At 36.7% G+C, this 22,236-nt stretch overlaps 1 protein-coding gene across 1 annotated transcript in view; it reads left to right on the top strand.

Moving 5' to 3' along the window:
* The window catches only part of IL17REL (interleukin 17 receptor E like), a 41,087-nt gene that overhangs the window by 15,585 nt on the left and 3,266 nt on the right, over positions 1 to 22,236 (top strand). The window contains exons 2-15 of the mRNA XM_050324522.1: positions 1,410 to 1,437; positions 7,144 to 7,293; positions 7,887 to 7,996; positions 8,834 to 8,948; positions 10,182 to 10,226; positions 11,033 to 11,172; positions 11,339 to 11,410; positions 13,625 to 13,679; positions 14,083 to 14,246; positions 16,572 to 16,616; positions 17,295 to 17,352; positions 17,677 to 17,822; positions 20,413 to 20,472; positions 21,518 to 21,575. Of these exons, the coding sequence (XP_050180479.1) occupies positions 1,410 to 1,437; positions 7,144 to 7,293; positions 7,887 to 7,996; positions 8,834 to 8,948; positions 10,182 to 10,226; positions 11,033 to 11,172; positions 11,339 to 11,410; positions 13,625 to 13,679; positions 14,083 to 14,246; positions 16,572 to 16,616; positions 17,295 to 17,352; positions 17,677 to 17,822; positions 20,413 to 20,472; positions 21,518 to 21,575 (1,246 nt within the window). The remainder of the gene's footprint in view (positions 1 to 1,409; positions 1,438 to 7,143; positions 7,294 to 7,886; positions 7,997 to 8,833; positions 8,949 to 10,181; positions 10,227 to 11,032; positions 11,173 to 11,338; positions 11,411 to 13,624; positions 13,680 to 14,082; positions 14,247 to 16,571; positions 16,617 to 17,294; positions 17,353 to 17,676; positions 17,823 to 20,412; positions 20,473 to 21,517; positions 21,576 to 22,236) is intronic.

Below are 22,236 nucleotides of genomic sequence, written 5' to 3'. Positions count from 1 at the left end.
AATATGAACTAATACAGGTTAGTGGTCATTGGTTTTCTAAAGGCGACCTTTAAAAAGGAGCTTACCTGGCTCCAGTTAAAAGCAGCGACGAGGGACAGAACACAAACTTCTCAGGTACCTCAGGCAGCTCCAGAGGGGAACTAACATGCTGCCATTTCTCACCTGCAGCAGTAATATGGCTTTGCTCTACAGCTGTATTTCTGAGGAGGACAGAATTCCCTGTGGATGAAAGCCTCGTGGAACACCAAGTAATAGTTATTTTTATGATGTGCTAATGCTTATTACCCAGACTGCAGCCTCTGTGTTTGCGTACAATTTGGGAACTTCTAAATGTCCACCAGAAGACTTTTGCTGGCTCTAAAACTCACAGTTGGTTGGCTAGTCGACAAGATCCTAAAATGTTTTAAAAGGACTGAGAACTGCTGTTGTGTTTGAGAGCAGAGGAGACAAGGTGGTGCCTGCTCCTTTTGTGGGTGTGATGAAAGTGTTCCTGTCAATAGGACACTGCTTTTAAAGGAAAGAAAATGGGAACATATATTCTGTATGCAAAAGAATACTGGTATAAGGGCTATGCCAGAAACTTGAATGCCAGAACAGCAGGAAACAGTATTTTCTGGATAAGCAAGAGCCTTTCTTTAGAATGTCATGCATGGCATGACATTCTAAAGTCAAAATAAGATTTGTTATCTTTGTACTCTACAGAATTTTACTGTGTGGTTAAATGTTTATTTTACTGGGAAAATGAATGTAGTCTGCCTGAAAGATAGCTGGAAGCTTGTTAAAATCTCAGTGCCAGGTTCACTTTGCCTCTTACAAAGTCACTTTCCCACTTGAACACGATAAGTACTGTGCCTGAGTAATTTTATTTTCAGGCTTCTGAGCCAGATCTCAGAAATAAAAAGGCAAGTCTTATTTCTAAACTTCATTTGCAATTAACATAATACTTTCTTTCTAGTGGGATCTTCTAAAAATCATATGATATTCAACAGTGTTCTAAATATCTTACGTTAAAAAATTACTGAGTTTCTTTGCCCTGGTATGAAGCAATCCATTGTAAAGTTTAATGAAACAATGCATAAGCTGTTGGTCAGTGGGAATGGCAGTGCCTGATAAAATGCTGTCTGTATTTGATGGAACTGTTACACTTGTTAGAACAATTACACACCTCAGTAGGAATATGTGAAAATGAGGATAATGCTGATCTTGTGTCTCCATACGTATGAGGCTGATATATGCAGTAGTGATGTGCATTTTCACTGTATTTGAAAAATCTTTTAACCTTGAAAATTATTTCTATTGTGAACTATGAATATGATTACCTGTTTAAGATATAGTTCGTATTTGTGTGCAATGATTTAGCAATATTTATTTTTATTGTAGCTTTTACAATATTTTGTTTCTGTTTACAGGGGATTCATTGTAAAAGCAAACCTTCCGGTGAGTATATGTCATTCACATTTTTATTATATATTTTTTAAAAAGATAATTTATTAAAGATAATAAATCCACCATCGTAGTGACATAACATCACTGTCATGACAGGGTATTTACCACCAGTTTTCTTGTACAAAACATCGGAAATTGGTATGTTTTGATAAACAATAGGTTAATAATGACAATTGTTTTATAATTTGCCTTATCACAAATGGTCATTGAGAGAGTTTGTTTAGTCATGTCACATATTTTTATTGCTTCGGTTTATTATTATTATTATTATTATTGCCTACAGTAATAATACAGGGTCTTGAACTACCTGAACTCTGAAGCCTCCAGCCATCACTTCTCCAGTGCACACAGTCATTTGCAGGGAAGTACAAGGCAGCTGCCTTGCAGGCAGTCCCCCTTGAGAGGACAGTCCTAGTTCTCCCTGAGAGGACAGTCCTCGCTGGAGGCACAGCTCTGAGCACTGCCTGTCTCCACAATGCCTTTCCTGAATCCATTTGGCAGAGAACACCTAGACAGGGAGAAGATGTGGTGCTGAGCCACAAGCTGATGCTATGGTATTGTGCATGAGCTGAATGCCAGTTGTCAATGAGTTGTTATTCTGAACACATGCATTTGTGGGACATGTGTTGAGGTGGACAGAAAGAACAGGATGCAGTTAAAAGTTCCACCTGAAAAAGTCTTTCATCTTCTATTGAACAGAGCGAACCTTGGGTGGCTGGTTCAAGGGCTGTGAATGAATCTTGTTGGGATTAGACATCTGAGCTACTAGTTACACAAACTCCGTGGAAGGTAGAAGAAGAAGCAGAGCTCTGCTAGCTGAAGCATGCCTTAATTTCCTTGAGCAGTATAGTCTGAGGAAATCAAACACTCCAGCCCTGGTTTCGAAGGGAAAGACACCTGTAAATCTGTTGGTTACGAGTTAAAATCTGTGTTGGGTATTACACAAATGCAGATCTAGATAGTGGAGACTCACAGGTACCATGAGGTGGTGATTCATTCTGCCTGTTGTAGGACAAGATGATTTATGTGCTGGGAGGGAGGTGAAAGAGGTTGTCCCTCTCTGCTGACTGCAAGAATTGCTCAGGTCACAGTCATAGCCTGGCTGAGTTTGGAAGGGGCCTCTGGAGGTCATCTGGTCCAATCCCTAATGCAGGGACATGCAGATGAAGCACAGAAGCGTAAACGAGATGTTTCTCTCTTAATTGGATAGAGATTTTGGGCATCGAAGGATCTGTAAACTGAAGATCCCTGTCTTTCAAGATGATGTGCATGAAACTGGCTGTAGGTTTTTCAGTGATACCTGAAAATGACTTATCAGTTGTCTTTAATACAAGTAACATGTAGGATGACTCAGCCTTACAGGGGTGGTGAAAAAACCATTTTTTTGTCTCCATCCTAATTCGCTTGTGTAACAGTGGGTGTATACTCCTTTCCATACTTCCTTTTCTACTTATTAAAAATTATTTTTATTATTTACTATTCAAGGTTAAATTACCTTGAAAGACCTTAACTGTATAGTAGAGGACCTTTGCAGTAGTCATTTCTTTCAGCTGCAACAAAAAGCTGATTTTATTTCCTAGAATTTAGAACCACCAGCCTAGTAGTATTTGGCAACATAGCTTTGACTGCCTTCTTCCTCGTGCTCTTCTAGACTATTAGTAGTACATAAGAGCTACTGTAAAAATATCAATCATTTAAAAAAGCCTTACATTTTTAGAAAATGTATTTGGAACAGTATATCAGCATGCTATTGAGTATCCTTGAACGTCTGAAATATTTTCTGAACATATAACTGTGAAACCCTTTTAATTTACTGTGCATTGCAATCCATTGTGAAAGAGAGGATGTCAGTCTGACATTTAATCAATTTCATAATTGCTCTAAGTACTTTCAAGTAGCAAATTTTGGTATTTATTAATTGAAGTGCACCATGTGGTTATCTTGGAACATATCTACTTTGTTTATGAATTTTGTTGAATAATCCTAATGAACAGATGCAGCAGATACTATGATAAATCTTATGCAAATAGGTTTGAAATACTACTGTAATTTATACTCACGGAATGATATGCCAGTGAAGCAATTCTAGTGTGCTTTAGATATGCTCACAGATTTAGCACTGTCAGTATCATAAGTAGCTCAGATTCTTACAATTGTTGTAAGACACATAAGACAAAAACCAGTTAGGATTTTGCATTGGGTGTTGGCCCAGGCTTGTTATTAATAGGTTTTCTCAGCTTTTTTTTTTTTTTTTTTAAACTTGTTCTCCAATTTCATCTTCTTGCCTGAGGCTTCAAATTATCCATCTAATAATTTCTATTGCGTATTCATTGCTCAGCTCTGGCTTCTATTATCCAACTGTACATAAGGTGTGATTTGCTGTCGTGACAGTTCTGGGTTGATTGCTGCATCATCAGATTAAAAAAAATAATCTCCTGTGGTTGAACTGATGGCAAAAATACAAGGAAAGTGTCTACATGCTGAATAATAAGCCTTGGTTTCTTTATGCCTGGGCTTATATGTGTTCATAATTAAGGAACCTTTTATTAAGCAACAATCCCTCTCTCATGTAGGGCTAATTACAGTTATCAGTCATAAACACAAAATTTAGGAAAGATTTACTCAGCAGATGCTTTGAGTAGCAAGATGTATCTTTATGTCTTCTGGGGTATAGATAGAACTACTTGTACAAAAAGGAAAATGGGATATGTTCCAGAAGAAAATATCTTAAGGGGGGATTAAAAGATGATAAAGTAAGAGTACTGAAGAATTAGTCAGAAATGAGTCTCATGCTGTGATGATTTATACAATGAAAATAATTTTCTGTCAGGTCTTCCTTATATCACATATTTATTTTGATCCAAAGCTAATATCCTCATGCATGATATGATCCATGTAAATTATTATTAATGAGTTTTGCAGAATTTTTTGCAATTCTCAAAATGTATCATAAAATTAATGGTAAAAAATCAAAAGTGGAAGTGTAATTTCATTTTATTCAGCGTATCACATATTTGTTCTCAATATGAAGATAGAAACTGTGGTCAAGGAGAACAGTAGCTCCGCTGACAGAAGGACAGTGGTCCCTAAATCTCTGTTTGTGCATCTAAGGATGCTGATCTGACGTCAGTGTGCACCTGGGTTGACTTGGAATTCTCCTGAGATATTGAGCATCCTATGACATCCTATGACATCTGATGATACCATATCATCAGGCAGTAATGACTATGGACCAAATTCAGTTAAGTTGTAACAGTCTCCCCAAAAATAATATGGTCAAATAATATGGTCAAATGCACCCAAAAAGAATACTTTGTAAAGAACTCTCAGCTTTGACTATATATAAATAGATATATACATACACACATGTACAATGCTTTTCCCTTAAATCATTTCTACACAAACTTAGGAATGGGCAAGATTATGGGCCTTGATCAAGAAATTTACACCAACAACCAAGGAATTAAGCAGAGATAGTTGCTCCTGCATACCACTGGGTATCTAAAACTGCATGACTTATGATGCAGTCAAGAAAATATCTTTTTGAGCACAGAGACAGAGCTAAAACTAATCCTCACCTATCCCATTATTAATAATAGTTATCAGGTAGTTCTGCAATATAATAACCTCCCAGTTAATTGTGGGTGGATTGGTTGGGTGTTGTACAATAACTTTCCATCCTGAGATACCTTCAGGATTATTACACCACCCATTCTTGGAACATGGAACATAGTATTCACGCCTGGCTGCTGTGCACTGTTTTTCTTAGGGATGTCTTAACTCTGTGGAAATGTTTATAAATTCTTCAAATTTCAACGTAGTCCACTACTCTTAAAGTCTTGTTCATATATTTTGAGTGATTTGTGTTTTTTCTTTGGTTTGCATAACTAGTTGCCAATATTTCTTTAAATCATTGAGAGTTGACCTACTGCCAGTTGAGGCAAAGAGTCTTCGTTTTCCCTTTTTTTTCTACTTGGTTCATATCAGCATATTCTGTTCCCTCCAAAATATGCTTAATGTCACAAACCCAGGATAATGGAGTGGAGATTTGGGTGTGAAGTGTTTATCTTTTCTGACTTTTGATACGTATCATGCAGGACTTATTTTTCCTGATACCAAGTGTGAGGGCATTTAAGGCCTGACAGATTCAAGCCAAGGTGCCACAATAAAGTTAGTCTGTCTTCATGTCCTGCAGTATCAGTATCTGATCCTTGACAGTGGGTTTCAGCTTCAGCTGGGCACTCTTTTCTTCACTGGATGGGTTGGAGGGATAAGTAAGGATATGCTTTGTCCCTCCTCTACCTCCTCCTCCTCCTCCTCCTCCTCCTCCTCCGTGAGAACTGGGGATGTGGCTTCCTTGTGAGTCAATGGGCATCTGCCCTTGACTACAGTTCTTGGTTAGACATTAGACATTGAAGGATGCACCCTTTCCCGATGATTTTCATTAAGAGCGTTATCCTGAGTTTTATGGCAAGAACGGTATTGTGGCACTGCTGTTTCATACTTTCTGCCATACTAGTTGAACTCCTTCTAGGAGCATGTTAAGCACTATGACTAATATGAATCAATTTTTTTTGTTCTTCTAGACTCTCACCAGGGGAAGAAGAATGTGCAATAAAATACTTTGTTTTACTTGGGTGGTTTTTAAATTTCACGCTATGTACTGAATTGAGAAGGTTAGGAAATATTTTTTAAAATTGCTGTGATGTAATTACAGCTAAAAAGATGTGTGCTGCATTGCATACCACAAAGCCAAGGGACAAAACCTAATTCCCTGGCTATTTATTATGATAGTTTCTTCAAAATTTTTGGGACTAGAAATAGTGGAAGTGGAGAAGCTCAAGGAATGCATTGAGGATTAAATCCACAGTATCAACATAAATTCATAAATAAATAACTGATTTCTGTGCAGGGCAGCCAGAGAAGTAGAAAGAGATGAAATATGGCAAACTGATGGGGCCTTTAACACTCACCTGCAGAAGCTGCCTTTGCAAACTGATGTTTTAAGGCTTTAAAATCACTAAATTTCCATAGGGAAATAAGATGAGACAGATAAGATAGTAGCTGTGTTTTGTGCCTACTGATTATTGTGTTCTGTGCCTTGAAGAAGAGAAGCCCTGGATAATATTAATTCTGCTCTTGCTGTTTTGGTCTAAAGCAGAAGGAAATCCTGTAGGTGTGAGGGATTTTTCCATGAATAGGAATGCAATGGTGCCCTCTTGTGTAAAAGTGATATTTTAACAGCAATTGAGACCATCAGAAAATCCTAAAATTAAATCCTAAAAGATATGAGAGTGCTTGCAGTATACAGGTAATGGTTTTGAAAAAAGTTTAAATAAACTATTAGTTTAGCCATGATCCAGCAGATCTGATTATTTAGAAACAGTATTAGTCTAGGTGTGTTCTGCTTAACTTAGCTACTACAAGTGTATTGCTGCCTCTTGTGGGTTAACACTTTCCTAAACCCAGAAATTTATTATCAAAACCTCATCTGTACTGTGGTTCTTTCCAACCCCCTGCATTGCTAGTGAAGCCAACTAGCCAAGTTAGCCTTGTGCAAGTCTTAGGTAAAGTACTGGCTTTGCGAAATCAGTGATGACTCTCTACTGATTTCAGGAGAGCTGGAGCTCCACCTGTGTTTCTTTGTCTCATCCCGATATCCTGTGTGCAATGAAGTTTCTCTGTTTGCATTTGCAGGTGACATTTTTAACAGCTTCTGCCGTGATGCTCCTGCATCTTTATCTTCTACAGTACTGAAAAGCATGAAGATATCAACAGTGATGAAATGTGTCCAAGGAAGCCCATGCTCTCTTCATTTAAACATTAAAGGAACTCTGAGTCTGGATGGTAGGAATCAGCTTTCCAATTGAACCCTGACAAATGAATTTTAGCTTCCAATATAATACACATAACTTATCCTCTACTAGTGCCCCAAGCATACTGATGCCCTTTTCTTTCTTGCTCTGACATGCACGCACACACATACACACAAGAATTTGTTCTGCTTTGGTAACTCAGACATGAGTTACTGCCCCAACAGAAGGAGAAAGAGTTTATACATCTGAAGTTACAGTTCTGCACTAAAATAAAATGAAAGCACACAAAGTATTTATGCATGGTCTATTTTTACTAACACCCTGACATTCATATGCTTGTGTTACTGTTTAGATGTTTCCTGGTTGCTTCACTCAGAGCTAATAAGTTCATTTTTAAAGTTTGCATAATTAAAGCTTTAATTTATAGCAACCTGTGTCAAATCTTTGCTCCTACTCTCATGTGTGTGTTATCTATAATGTCCCTGTTTTAACAGACATAAAAAACATGTGCCTTTCACTTCAAAGGAAAGCTTATGATATGATATATATCTATATATATATATATATATATTTCTTAGAGATGCTTAAATTATATTTTTGAAATCTGTTCCTAACTCATTTCAGAGAATATCCGTGGGCTGGAAATATGTTCTCTATCACTGGACACACAACAGTCTCAGTGCACAAATGTGAGATTCACTAGGAAAAAAAGCAAAATGCTTAATGGAAAGAAGGTAGACTACTTTTTTTTTTTTGAGAGGGTTGTTTTTAATTTAAATGTTTACAGGCCTTTGGAAAAAAGGTTTTTTTGTAACTCTCTTATTTTCTTCTCTTATTGACTTTGTGGAAAAAAGCAACAAACTGTGTACTTAAGCATTGTCAAATGAAACTCCATAACAAAATGCCCTTTTATAACCTATAGTTAAATTCCTTTCCATTTTTGTGCTTCTTCCACTTACCTTTAGGCAAAGGAAGCTGTCTCTCCAAAGCCTAATTTTAGAGTATATCCAACATGAAACTCTATATGTAATTTAATAGTTACTGCTGTCAGTGAGGGAATGACCTGCTATTACTGGACCTCAATTTTTGTCTGCTAAATTACTTTCTGTCTCACAAACTGTTATTGGAGTGAATAAATTTGTGGAAGTTGACATTAAATATTTAAACAGACATTTTTGCCCCATTCTGCAAGTGTTTGTGTTTGTAAAATGCCTAGACTGGGCCTTTTGGTAGTATGAAAGATTTTTTTGCTTTTGAAGTTCAGTTAGCATTAAATACCTGTATTTCTATGCTTTTAGTATTATTTCATATATTGTAGATATTTGGATTTCTGAAATTGAAGAAGATAGCAACATCTTGGATTAGAAATAATGGTATTCTGAAATCCTTTTATTGAACTGCGTCTGCTTCTTTTACATTCTTAATATTACAATATCTGAGACTGCTTCATGCTGCTTGTAAATATGAATAAATCTGAACAAAGAATATTACTTGCTTAACTCTTGTTGACCGGTGGTTTTTATGTATCTGGAAGTCATACATGAACTTGATTTTATAAATGTTTTAAACAGGTACAGGTACAATTCAATTGTATTGAAGTCAATGTAGCACAACACATCTATGTGACCATGAAAACAGTACCAAATTACTGTGAAGTCAAGCTGAGTCAGGAATACTACGTTGAAGGTAGGAAAACATCTTAAACCAGATGTTTTTCAAGAAACATCTTGTCAAAGAAAAAACAAAAAAAAACCCCCCAAAAACACAAAGGCAAAAGCAAGTCCAAATCACACTGTGGGATACACTGACATGACTGATGGTAGAACATGTATGCCAGGACCAGTCTTAGTCTACATTTCAGTGATTTTTTTGTGTGTGTGCAAGTAAAGGTCTCAACTTGCTATAAAACCCTGAGTTTATATCTAAAAGTACATGGAAAACTGAACAACACTATGCATTTGTCTCAGCTGGCCTCCTTGTGATCAGTACATGCTCCTTCTCTGCCCCCAGGTTCGGCCCTGTGTGCTCTCTATCCTAAGATGCAGCCTCTGCTTCTCTGCATGGTTAGGCCATGGGTGGTTTCAGAGGACAAGGAAAGCTTAATAGGAAAGGTGATAGAAATTGATTTTTACTTTCATGAACTAGTTGTTCTATTGCCTGTTTACATGTTACTGGACTGATAGGGTAGCAAATTCCCATCATTTTGGGGTAAAGTGCCTAGAAATTTTCTATAAATTATGCCATGTGCATACAAAAATGTATTCAGCACTGTGGTCCAATCAAGATACAGAGTGGCCAGTGGAGGTAAGTGCAAAAAATGACATGAGACCCCTTGTTTGATCCAGTCCCTGGATTTGTCCTGCCTTCCCATCTCCAGAGCATATGGGGTGGGGGGCTCTTGCCCTTGCCCCTTGGTAAAATGTCATCCCTTATACACAATTTCACACTTTCATTGAAGTAAAGCCTTTTTGTGCTTAAAAAGCCTTTCATTTTCCTGATAAATCCTGGTTCACTATTAAAGCATATATGTACTTTGTGAATAAAGAGGAGGGAAAATAAGGTTTTATACAGCCCCTGTGTTTCTTTGTAAGCCTGGAGTCAGAATGGCAAAAATGCAGAGTTGTAAGGTACTAGGTGAAGAGGTGCAGTGTTATATCTTAGACTGATGCCTTAAACATTCCAGTAGAAAACCCACCCCAAGGAAATAGTTCCTTAAGGCATGTTGTGATACAATCTCTGTGTGTGGGAAGAGTACTTTTCTTTTTTGCTCTTTATCTAGAAGTGAATGTAAATCTACCTTTTAAAAGCAGAATAAGAGATAAGTTTCCTGATAGGAAGCTGTTGGATAATTTGACAGTTTATTTACGCAGTTATATGAATTAAGCAGCACTTAGGAAAACTCTGGCTTCTATTTTGCAGATTGCAGAAACAGTGATGTGGGAAAACATATTCCAGCTTGTTTGGGTGAGCTGATCTATACAACTCAGAGCTGTGAGATATTTCTGGTGACCTACCCCATGACATTTTTTCATACTTAAATAAGCAGGGAAAAAACGTATTTCCAACTACCACTACTTATAATTACCATGCAGTTGATAGGTCATGTCCTGGAAAATTATCTTCTCTGTAATGACCTGGAAATGCTAGGTAGCAGACAGAGATATTTACAACCTATTTAGTACTTAAACTTTTGGAAATAGATTTGTGTTTTTCTGTAAACTTTGGATTGCTGGTTTTATGTGTTGTCTATAGAAAGACCTTATAAATAGATTGAAACTAATTTGCCAAACTGCTATCCTGATTTCAACATACCCATGAATATTAAAAATAAAATTAAAATATCCCCCCACATACTGCATTTGTCTAACACAGTTACATATATTCTATATGTAATGAAGTTACAATCTTTGGTTAATCAGCTTTTATAGTAGTATTAGTGTGTATATTTCATGTATTTGTAAGATTCCAAGTACTAAAGTTGAAGTAAAATTGGTATGTGTCTTGGCCTGTCAGTATTGCGAGTGCTATTTTAAAACTAAATAATATGGAATGAAAATTATTATATATCACAAAATAAGAATAACTTGAAGAATATCAGGATATAAAAATAATAATTTCAAACATCCTAGGTAAGAATTTATAGATGTGGAGTTTCATCTCCATCAAGTTATGAAATACATTTTGTACCTTTTATAAATAAATAAAACTATAAATAATAAATTAATGAAGAAATAGATGTGATAATTTCATGCTTGAATTTTATTTTTCAGCTGGAAAGTTTGATTATAATGTAGACAGGGCAAGGAAACTTATAACAGTGAATGTATCCAACTTTCCCCGAGATGAAGATTATTACGTTCGCCTGTGCCACAAATGGTTTACCTGTGAAGATGCAGGGGCATTTGCTGTGGTGAGTTAAAGCTCACAGCAGTTTGTTGAACTGGTGGAGGGGGACTTGTAGGTGGCAATGCTCATGAAGGTCATAGTTATAGGAAATGACCTTCTACATCTCTATCATTTAACTTTTTAAAAAGTCATTTACAGTCCTGGATTCATGACCATCTTTTTCATTTCAGATAAAAGGAAAGGAATCTTTTAAATCAGTTTCTCTGAAATATTCTCAGCTACTCCCTTGTCTTTGCATTGAGGTAATACAGTCTGGAATTTGGTACATGTTTCTGATTAAAGAAATTTTATTGGGGATTTGTGCTAAGAAAGGAGGAAAAGTCTTTAAACCCAAGTTTTTGACCGAGGCTTATTTCCTCTTATGATTTTGAAAATGTAGAAGTGATTTTTTTTTAGGAAAGACTAATTAAAACATGATGAACAGAAAAAAAATGGGATACAATAATTTATGGAATGTGTTGTGTAAGACTATTTTGACTGATTTTTTATAAGTAATGAAAAAAAGAAAATTTAATCTGACTGAATATCAGCATATCATTTGATATAGTATTGCATGAGAAACTAAAAGAGAAATTGAGGAAGCTGAGAGTGAGAACAAGATAAGTTTGGTAGATAACACCTGCCTGCAGGGCTAACTCAACAACTCCTCTTGAATGTGACTGTGCTGGTAGGGAGATTATTTAAGAATCATTAGAGCCATTCTAATATAAATGTTTTCTTAGAGCCATTCTAATATAAATGTTTTCATCAATGACATGGGCACAAAAGGTGGGAATGTGTTATGAGATTTGCTGGTAATACACTTTGGAGGTGTAGTCAAAATGGACTACAGGGTCAGGGTAATTGCAGGAGACTGGAGATCTTCATATGTGACATAACCAGAGGACAATGGAGTGTGAAGTGCAAGTTCATGTACTGCTCTAATCAAAAGAATTCTAGCTGTAAGATGTGAGTCCTCATTTATAAATAACAGTGGAGGAAGAAAGATGTGGGTGTAATAGTTCATCACATGATGATTAAACTGACATGCTCCCATGATGTAAACATGAACAAAGGTCTAGTGAATTTGATTATTCTGAGCTACCAGGAAACTTTGGGCAAGGTCTTCTTTGAAGTACTGTAAGCAATTCTCGTATCCATATTCAAGAGAGATTAATTCAAATGGAAGATGTACGTAAAAAATCTGGAATGATTGGGGACTGAAGAGATTGTATTATAAAGGACATTCAAAGAACATGTTTCCATAAGCCTAGTAAAACACGTGCAAAGTAGAAAATATGTTTGCTGTCTAAATACAGACCAGAAGGGTCACTTACAAAAATTAAGAGTTTTTGAGCTAAAGCCATTGTTGCTCCAAAGATGAAGGCGGACAAACGTCATTACGTGAATATATTCAGGACAGTTACAGATTTTTTTCTGATAACCTGAGAAGTGAGATTTTTGAATATCCTATATACAGAGGAATAAAATTAACAAACAAGTTTAAAATGATCTTGACAAGATAGAAAGATACTATGTGAACCTAGTTCCTCAGTGAATTTTGGGGTAGGATTTAGCTTGTGGATTAAGATATCGAAATGTAGACATCTGAATACAGATATCAACATTTGAATTAGGTGTCTAAATTCTTGAAGTTAGTGGAGATCTAGTTAGTGTAGTCAGGTGCTTAAGTGACCAAATGTAGGTGGCTCTTTTGGGATATGCTGAACTGCACTGTAGATCCCACTGGCTGCATTGGCTAGATTTTTATATTTACTGTAATAGTAATTTGTGAACTTTAGTCACACTCAGATATGTACATTGTAGGGACCTAAAATCACATATCTCAATATATGAGCTGAACCACAGAATCTCTTCCAAGATTAGGTATTTTTTTCATTCCACTCTGAAGACATGAGATCACTAGAAAGATATTATTCCTCTCAGTGTACATACAGAGAATTCCACAATAGGATTGCTGAGCAAACAGATGGGAACTGTAAGTAACAGAAATGTTTGCACATGAATCTAAAAAATTAGGGTATAGTAGCAGCCATGCACATATACCTGCAGATTAGGTTAAGTGTTACTCCTCAGATTTTAAGGGTATATCCTTTACCATTACAAAGGCCAGGAGATATAACATTATGATTATTGAATGTTTTTTGATAGCCCTAGAAAGTAATGAAACTGTAAGAAACTTCATGAAAATCAAATTGGAAGACTTTCTAAAAGAAAGTGGGCTAAATATAGGAAGAGAAATAGTAGGAATATAATGTTAGAAGGGATCACCTTAGTTAAATGATGAACAATAAAATAAAAATTTAGTGCAACATTTCTTTAAAAAACTACTTCCAAAGCTTTCTAACAAACATAGCACCCTTATCTTTGGTGGAAAGGTTTTCTGTGATATTCTGCCTCAAATGTTAAAAATGTGTCTGAGAATCTCTAACTAATGGTCACTTTTTGGATTTTAGGGTTGGCTGGCAGTTCCAGATGCAAGGAGGATACAACTTTGCCCCTTTGAAAATGGCAAGTACTCTGTGATTAGGCTTTATAGGACTAATTTTCAGCAGCTCCAGTAGTATGCCACAATTTAAAATCAATCTAAAGTGAAAAATCATATATTACAAAACTTTAAGGAAATCATCATATTGGTTTATTTTACTGTGGTTAGACTAAATAACATACTTTCAGACCAAATAGTTCACCAAGTTTATGCCAATGTAAACACCAAGTAACTTTCTAGTAATTTTCCACATTTTCTAAGTCACTCGCAAACTGGCCAGAAGGAAGAAAAGCCACTGTAAGTAAAAGTGTTTTACTGTGTTAAGTCCAACCTTTTTGTTTAAAGCACATGTAGAGGTACCAGACTTACAAACAGTTTTGATTCATGTCTCTACATCTTGAATAACGTTCCCCTCTTTGTGCACAGATACAAAGACGCTATGGGATAATATTGTTTATAACCCATCGACACAAACCCTAGCTTGGGAGCCAGCCTGTCCTGTGCTTGTCACAGTTAATCTATGCAGATTCACGAAGTCGAACCACAACTGTGAAGACATAGAAAACTCTTCCAAAAATTCTACCGAGAAAGTAAGAGCTATGCAGATTAATTCAAACTGTGAGACTGAATGCAATCACTAAAGGCATAATGTGAAGAGATAGACTTTCTAATAAGAACAGTTGCAAATTCCTCTCTTCTTCTCTGATACTTAAAACTATTCATAGTTACAGTCTGTTCTTGTACGCTAATCGCACGATTTATTCAAAATGGTCACTGACTCACTATTAAGAAATAAAAGTGGATATGACTGAGCAGTTAGTAATGTTTGCTAAATTATTTGGGGTAAATAGGATCTGCTTTTCATTTATTGTAGAGACATAATTCATCTATACTGACTTTGAAGTCTAAAAGATAGTTGTTCAAGTCTACACTATTGATGATTATATCTGATTCCCTTTAGAAGAGACATACACATTGAGAGAACAACTTATCTGCAGATAGGCATAATAGGATGGAGACATTTGTCTCTGAAGATACCCCTTTGTTTTTACTAACACAAAGTCTATTGTGATTAGACTAGATTTGAATATTTAATATTGAGACACCTAAAATGTAAATGAGATGAAGCAAAATCTCTTTTAAATCTTTCTGAACATGTAACAGTACTTTGGTAGAGCACGGATATTTTGTACCTAAGGTCTCTCTGAAGTGCCTTCCTCAACCCTGGTCCAATGTCTGGAAATTGTGGGTGCTGAAATATTGTGTCCCTTAGCTCTTCCAGCACTACTACTCTCAAGTTGAAAAGGGTTTTCAAATCCATGTGTCTTGATTGGCTTAATACTTCAGTCTGACGTCTCATGATGCTGAATGCTCTAGGTTTATGATGTTCATTAGGAATCTGGCTTTCATCTTGAAAAGTAGTTTTCAAGCTTTCCTGACTGTGGAGAGAAGGCAGCAAACTTGAAGTGACAACTGAAAATGCAAATAAAATCAAATACAAGTTCTTAATTTTCGGAACTTTTGGATTATTATTACTATGATGACATAATTGGGGAGGGTGTGGGGCTTTTTTGATTAGGAACTCCTGGCCAAGTGTTCAGTGATTGTTCAGATTCATCATTTCATGAGTTTCAACAAAGTTTTGATCTTGAAAAAACAAATTAATTGAATATTACACATGTGAGTGGTCCCTGTGGGATTAGTCATCTGCTGACAGCAAGCACAACTCATTGCTTACAGGACAGAAAAAGAAAAAAAGAAAAAGAAAAAAAAGAGGTTTGGATGGTAATGGTTATATCTGTTACCCAGAACAGAATCCAAGGTTAGTTTATTACAGAGTGTTTTTCTGTATTTACTCGTTGCATTTAATGGCTGAATATTAACATTAATCATATACTAGCAGATTATCCTGAGTTGCGAGGGACCCACAAGTATCATCAACATTCAGAATGAATTCCCCTTTTCTTCTAATTCATTCTAAAAAGTTTTATATTGAATTTGGTCCATTTATTGTACTATAGCCCTGAAAACAATCTCTGTACTGTCCTGGAGACTATTGCAGATTCCTCAGATAGGGCCAGGTCCCCCAGTCAATGCGCACATGGCCACACACTCTAATACTGTGCACAGGTACTGACTTAGGCCCCAAAGCTACATCACTCCTCTCTCTAATGAGGTTGGGCCTTTCTCTGTTGATGGCAATGCTGTCTCCAGGTCTGAGAGGACTCCTACAGAATTATCTTCTGTGACCCTGTTGTAGAAGTGCCTGAGGACATATATTAGGTTCTCAAAAAAAGTTACAGTAAAGAAGCATTTGGCTATGATAGTGTGTTGTGCTCAGTCACTTAAGCAACAGTGTTTATTTAAGCAGAATCACTTATATGTGTAGTAATTGTTTCTATGAGATAAGGCTTTTTATGGTGAAGCCCTTGGCGGGTAAACAGTTGTTAATCAAGAAAGCAACATTTTGTGGATGGCTTAAGTGGATGTCTAAAATTCATTTAACTGTTCCAGAATAGGGATATGGAAAATTGAGAGATTTCTGAACTGTTGGTGGAACATTTTTGGGTGTATGTTTAAATGTTCTGCTGAGTTGTTGTTGAGTGGCAATAAGGGACAAGATGACTGTGTAATAAGAATTTTTCACAGGATCCCCCATGGAATCAATTAATTGAGCTTTAATGGGTCAGGATGACTGTAAAAAACAGTACATGTTACAGATAAAAAGGAAATGATTCAGTAATCCATAGTAATGGCTGTTTCTGACTATTTTATGTGATTAATTCCCTGGGATGTTCGTAAAGTAAAAAAACCAGTTCCTTTCTGAGTAATCAAACCATGAAAATTTTGAATAATTGGTTTTGTGAAACTAGTAAATGAAACTAGCTAATACTGAGTGCTCTGTCTTCAAGCAGGTTAAATATTCTCGTGTGGACACTCACCCAAGACTTTGCATGAAGGTAAAGGGATTTCTTTGTAAAACATATACTAACTGCCTTCTTTCTGTCAGCTCTGGGAAAAAAAAAAAAAAAAAAAGCTGTTGATGTCCTTTAGGATCAATATTTTGTTTCATAGCTCTGATGAATGCCAACTAAGAATGAAGGAAATGTGAAAAATTAGATTAAAAGGTGATTGTTTGGAAGTGCAACAGCAAGGATAGATAGGACACAGGTCAGATTGTGCCCTCTGTTTTTTCTGCTTAAGAAAAGTAGGAAAAAAACATTCTTGGTCAATGCAAACTTTGATGAATGCATTCAAGTTAATGTATAAATATTTCCATATTAAATATTTGAAAATAAAATTATCAATACAAAATTATCAGTACATTTACTGGAGTATCTTTTACTATTCTAGTTGAGAAAAAATGCCACATAAGGGTAATACAGACATGTTATTTTTTTCCTTAGATTACTTTTAAGTTGGTGGAACCAGAAGTTCCTGTAAATTAACGTGTCTATCAATACCTGAAGAATTAGGGGACCTAATTTAAGTCAAGTGTTAGAAGATATCATAGGGCAGGAAAGTTGTGAATTAATCTTCTGCAACTTTCTGGAATGCCCTGATCATCACTAATTGAATATTTTGCCACAGATTGAAATGGAAAATTTGGTTTTCCTAACAGATTTCTCTGATTTCAGTTTACAACCAAACGAGGATCTTGGATTAAATGTCCATTTGCTCATGGAGAATTTCCAGGTAAATATATATTTTTAAAATTACATAATATTATATTGTGGAAAATATTTTAATCAGTCACTAGATGTGAGCCTTCTCTGTTGAGATGACACTATAAGTTGTAAATTAAATCAAAGAGATTTGACAGCTTGTTACTTCTAGGTATCCCCAGTAGACCAAGTGTTTATCAGAATAAAAAGTAACTTATGGGAATCAAAATAATTACCTGCATATCATTTGATAGCACTTAACTTATACAAAAGGCTTTTATTATAGATGTAAAAATTTATAATATAATATATGGTCCTTGTATATCTAAAAGCAAGTCTTTCCCCCTAATATCAGCTTGGAAAATGAGAACTGCTGCAGTTGCAGAGCAAATACAAGTTTTCTTCACATCCCAAACCAAAGCACAGTTCTCAGTGCTTGTGTGTAACAGGACGCAGATGGCCTCATGTGAATCTCTTGGGATGCACCATTCAATCTCTGTGGTTTGTATATATTACTTCTTAAACATTATAAGACTTCTAAACATATCTAACTACATTCATTCATTATTCCATTTATCATTCTGTAACTTGAATGCATGAATAAACCCATGCATGTACATATTGGAAAAATTACTGGAACATTTTAGAAGCATGTAGTTCTAATTCTCATCTCACACTGAAACAAGAAATAAAGATCCCGAAGTTAAATGAGTCACATCAAAGAACGTTAAAGTTGAGTGGAACTTAAATATTCTTTTAATGTCATTTTTGTAGTGTGGTATTTGTATTATGCATATAGCAAATGTTACTGTTTACTATTTCATATATGGGTCACTGATACAGCTGACCTGGCAAATTTCACATCATGAAATGTAAGACTTGAGGCATCAATCCATGATGAACTTGAGCGACTCTAAATCTCACAGCTGCCAAAACAAACTCAACACACAAAAAAGGTAAGTTTTCAGCCAAATAATTTTTTTGAGCCAACTGACTCTGTGACTACACTGCTTCCAACAGCGGGGACAGAGCAGGAAGAGATTGTGGGAGGGTGAGATTTCTTATTCAGGCAGCAGCTAGTCATGAAATGAGAGCCTCATTCCTCTCTTGCAACTAAACCTATATCTCACACAGTTTCAGTGCAGCACTGTGGCTTGCCCTTGCCCTTCAGCCCTGCCTGCCAGTTACCTTGTTGGCCCGACCTGTGATCTACTGAGAGACACATCTGGAAAGTGAGGTCAAAGAGCAGAAGAGTGGCTATAATATTAATTTTCAAATAGGAGAATAGTATCAGGATAGATCCTAGTAGCTACTAGGACCACCATGCTGAAAGACATCCTGCTGGTTCAGCAGCCAACTCCTCAGTAGTCTTATGTCCACCCCTAAATGTGTGCTCCTGCTGTCTGCTCCCCTGTCCTGGTATATGAGATGTCATATATGATGGATTTTGAGAAATTTGTGAAATCCAGATGTTGTGATTTCAATTGCTCCTCCTGACTGTGCCCATTGACTTCACTCCACTATAGGGTGATATGCTTTAGAAGACACAAACATGCCATAGGTCCTACACCTGTCCTTTCTTTAAGATATATTCCATCTGCATTTCTTTGCCACAATATGCAGGGAAACACTGCAACTGTGCCTTTTTTCAAATGCCACTGATGCTTTTAGTGAGCAGCATTTACATACCAGGGGTTAGCTGAGAACCAGGCAGTTGTGAATAAAAACTTCTTAGACTTGAAGGGTTGGACACTGAATGGTGAATTTATTTTCTAATGAATCAGTTTAGGTCTTTATTGCACCTCTGGTGCTGAATGTAACAGAGCAGCTGTTAAAATCAGAATTCTCCAACTTAGCTTTGCTGTTCTAGCTTAGGACATGCTAAAGTGGAAGATGGTAACTTGCTCCTCTAGGAGATCACAGAACTGAATACTCATGGGGAAAGGCCTGGGAAAAATCATCTATCCTAATCAACACAGACCAGAGAGGGCATCTGTGGTGATATCAAGAGTCTGTCCTTTTCCTAATGGGAAAAGGTATCTTGGGAAATGATGTATTACTGGTAGAGATGGTGATCTGTACAGTAGAAGAGTTGTCAACACTTTGTTGAGGGAACATATCGCAGCACTTCCCTTCAACCGTCTTATTTCGCATTAAATCTGTGGAGTTTATACTCTCCTGTGTGAATTTCTAAGTGAGGGGGTGATGGTGGAGCACCAATAAATTAGTTAGGTATTGAATTCTGTGTTTCATGGAAGGCACTGATGTCCCTTCCAACTCAGCATATTCTTTAATTCTGTGATTTAAAAATACTGTTTTCTTCCCTCTGGTAAAAAGCTGTTACATTCTCTGTTACTGTGACAGAATGGGACCCCACATAAATTGCATACAGTTCCTGTCTCAACACGATGAGGAGTAGACACAAAGTTTTCATCAAGACCTATCTCTGTGTTCCTAGAAACCAATGCTCATTCTCTACCTAGTAATCCTTGTTCAGTCATGTTTGAGAAAGAACATACTCATCTAATTTCCTCCCAGTTATTTTAGGAGTTTGCCACACTGAAGAGAGTCATGTTGGATTCATAACTATTGGTGAAGTAGCTAACATTATTTTGAGGACAAACCATAATCAATCAAATGTGAAGTGTCAGACCAGTTAATATAGGACAATTTTACCCTAAGGCTCAACTTGTTCTCTGCATACAATGGGATGGGAAGTACAGAAGAACTATAAAGAAAGGGTCATTCCTTTAACTCATGTACAGCTAAGGGAAAGAAGTGAAGATAGTGTGAAGTGAACATGGTGTGAGAAGCCACAGCAGGGAGGATGTCCACCTTATGATGCTCCATGAAATGTAGGAACATTAGCCCTCTCCCTGTGCTCCCACACTGTGCTTGGCAAAGCTAGACTAGCTGCTTATGGTCACTGAGATCTGAGGCTATCTCTGAAAATAAATAACATTTCATTAATTTTTTTTGTCATAGTAGAACATGTAGCATTATTGGCAAACAAAGCAAAGAGCTGGAGAGACACAATTTGTTTTCATGGTATGGGAAATAGTATTTTTCAGTTTCTTTTTTTCTTTATTAGGGAGATTCTGTATCAATCACTATGCCACAGGAAATGTGTGGGTCAACAATTTGTATTCAGGTAAGTGTTTTGATTTTGCCAGTTACTCTGTACAAAACAAATAAACAAATCTTAAAAAGAAAAAGGAGGAAACCAGCAGGTATTCTCTCTGCTTTCTCCTCCAAGCCAAATCTGATTACTGTGCAAATGGAGTTGGCAAAGAGCATTATTTATAGCTTGATGTGCTGCCACCATCTCTCATTGAGATGACATTAATTAACAGAGAAGCTGCTCTCCATGATCTTGCTCCTTTGTCAGTGGCAGATAAAGGGATATTATCTGGATGTTGCTAATTCTGTCTTTATATGTTTCTTTGTAATAAAAAATTCCAAGCTATCAAAACATCCAAGTAAACCATAGATGAATTTTTCAAAAGTTGACATTAACTAGAAAAGGTGAGGCATATAGCAAACAGCACAGCAAGTGCATGGTGTGCTAGAATTAGCACTCCTGAAAGCAGAGCTGAGCAAATTATTTCTGACACTTTTGCACACCATTTATATAGCTGAACTTTAGTCAGACAACATTAATAGAAGACGAGCATGAAGCTGATAGGTTTATTCCTCTTTGGAGCTGTGGTTCTCAGCAGACACCAGGAGAAAAGAGACTGACAGCTGGAGCTGCGAGGCTCCAGCAGCTGCCCTGGAAGGCCCTTGTCAGCTTCGCTTTCTGCTGCTAGGAAGAAAGAGTCAAGATGAAAGTGAGACTGGCAAGAGCCTTCTGAGTAATGAGAGATGTTGTTCTTCTTTCCCTAGTAAGAAATCATATTTGGTAGTAAGACTGATATTTTCCTGCATAAATTATTTATTTTGTAAATAAGACATCTGTCAGCATACAGTTCTCCTCACCCCCAAAAATATGATTAGTTCTTTCATATACAGATGTAAAAGTGATTGCACCTCACTTAATGTGCACTAGACCAGCAATCTCCATATGTGTTTATTTAAAACCAGATTAAAAATGCAGTCACTTGAGTAAACTAATAAACAATCTCATTTTGTCAGCACAAGTGCTTAGTAACAGTTCTGCTGAAAGGGGAATAAGCCTCAATTCTTTCTTTTAAAAGGGCTGGAGAACAGATGTAGATTATTCAGTGCCACTGCAAATCTGTGATACCTACTGTGGTAAGTATGCATGATAACAAATGAAGCATTAGGTCTTGATTCTGTAGAAGAGAATATCTCCAGTGAAGTGTGTTTTTACTGGGAAACTGAGGTAGGATTCACTTGACTAAATGCAGATGTCTGCCTGAGAGCTAGATATGCTCAGCTTCCTTTACAGACAATGGACTCATACACCTCAACTAGCTTTTAATTAGCTACTGCAAGGGCAACTTGTGTGGCTGGTTGCTGTCTCTGCTTCCTGGGAGAATTTTCCATCCTGTGCCAAGTTCCCCATGCCACACCTATATTTACCTTGCTGTCAGTACATGAGGTAACTATTTAAAAACCCTCCTTGGCAAGTAGGCACACAGTGCTGTCATTGCAGTGATTGCAGCACAGCCCTACTTGTGAGTTCCCCACCTCTGCAAATTGGACAGTAGCAACTGCCTTCTCACAGAAGTATCCTGAATATATTATTATTATTTGAGGTACACTCAGATACACCTATGGGGTTAGAATATTCTGAAGTCTCTAAACCCTGAAAGTAAGGCATTTTAGAAGTTAGTGAGTTCAGAGCAAACTAAGGCTGTGGGGTTCACAGTGAGGAGCACAGAAGTGGATTGACTAGTTTAGCACTAAAGAGTCTGAAAGGAGTCAAGCAGAGAGAAGGCTCAGTTTGAGC

This window comes from Myiozetetes cayanensis, unplaced genomic scaffold (genome assembly GCF_022539395.1).
Source record: "Myiozetetes cayanensis isolate MyiCay16 unplaced genomic scaffold, myiCay2020 scf3, whole genome shotgun sequence".
NCBI lineage: Eukaryota > Metazoa > Chordata > Aves > Passeriformes > Tyrannidae > Myiozetetes > Myiozetetes cayanensis.
This window is presented reverse-complemented; position numbering and strand designations above follow the sequence as displayed.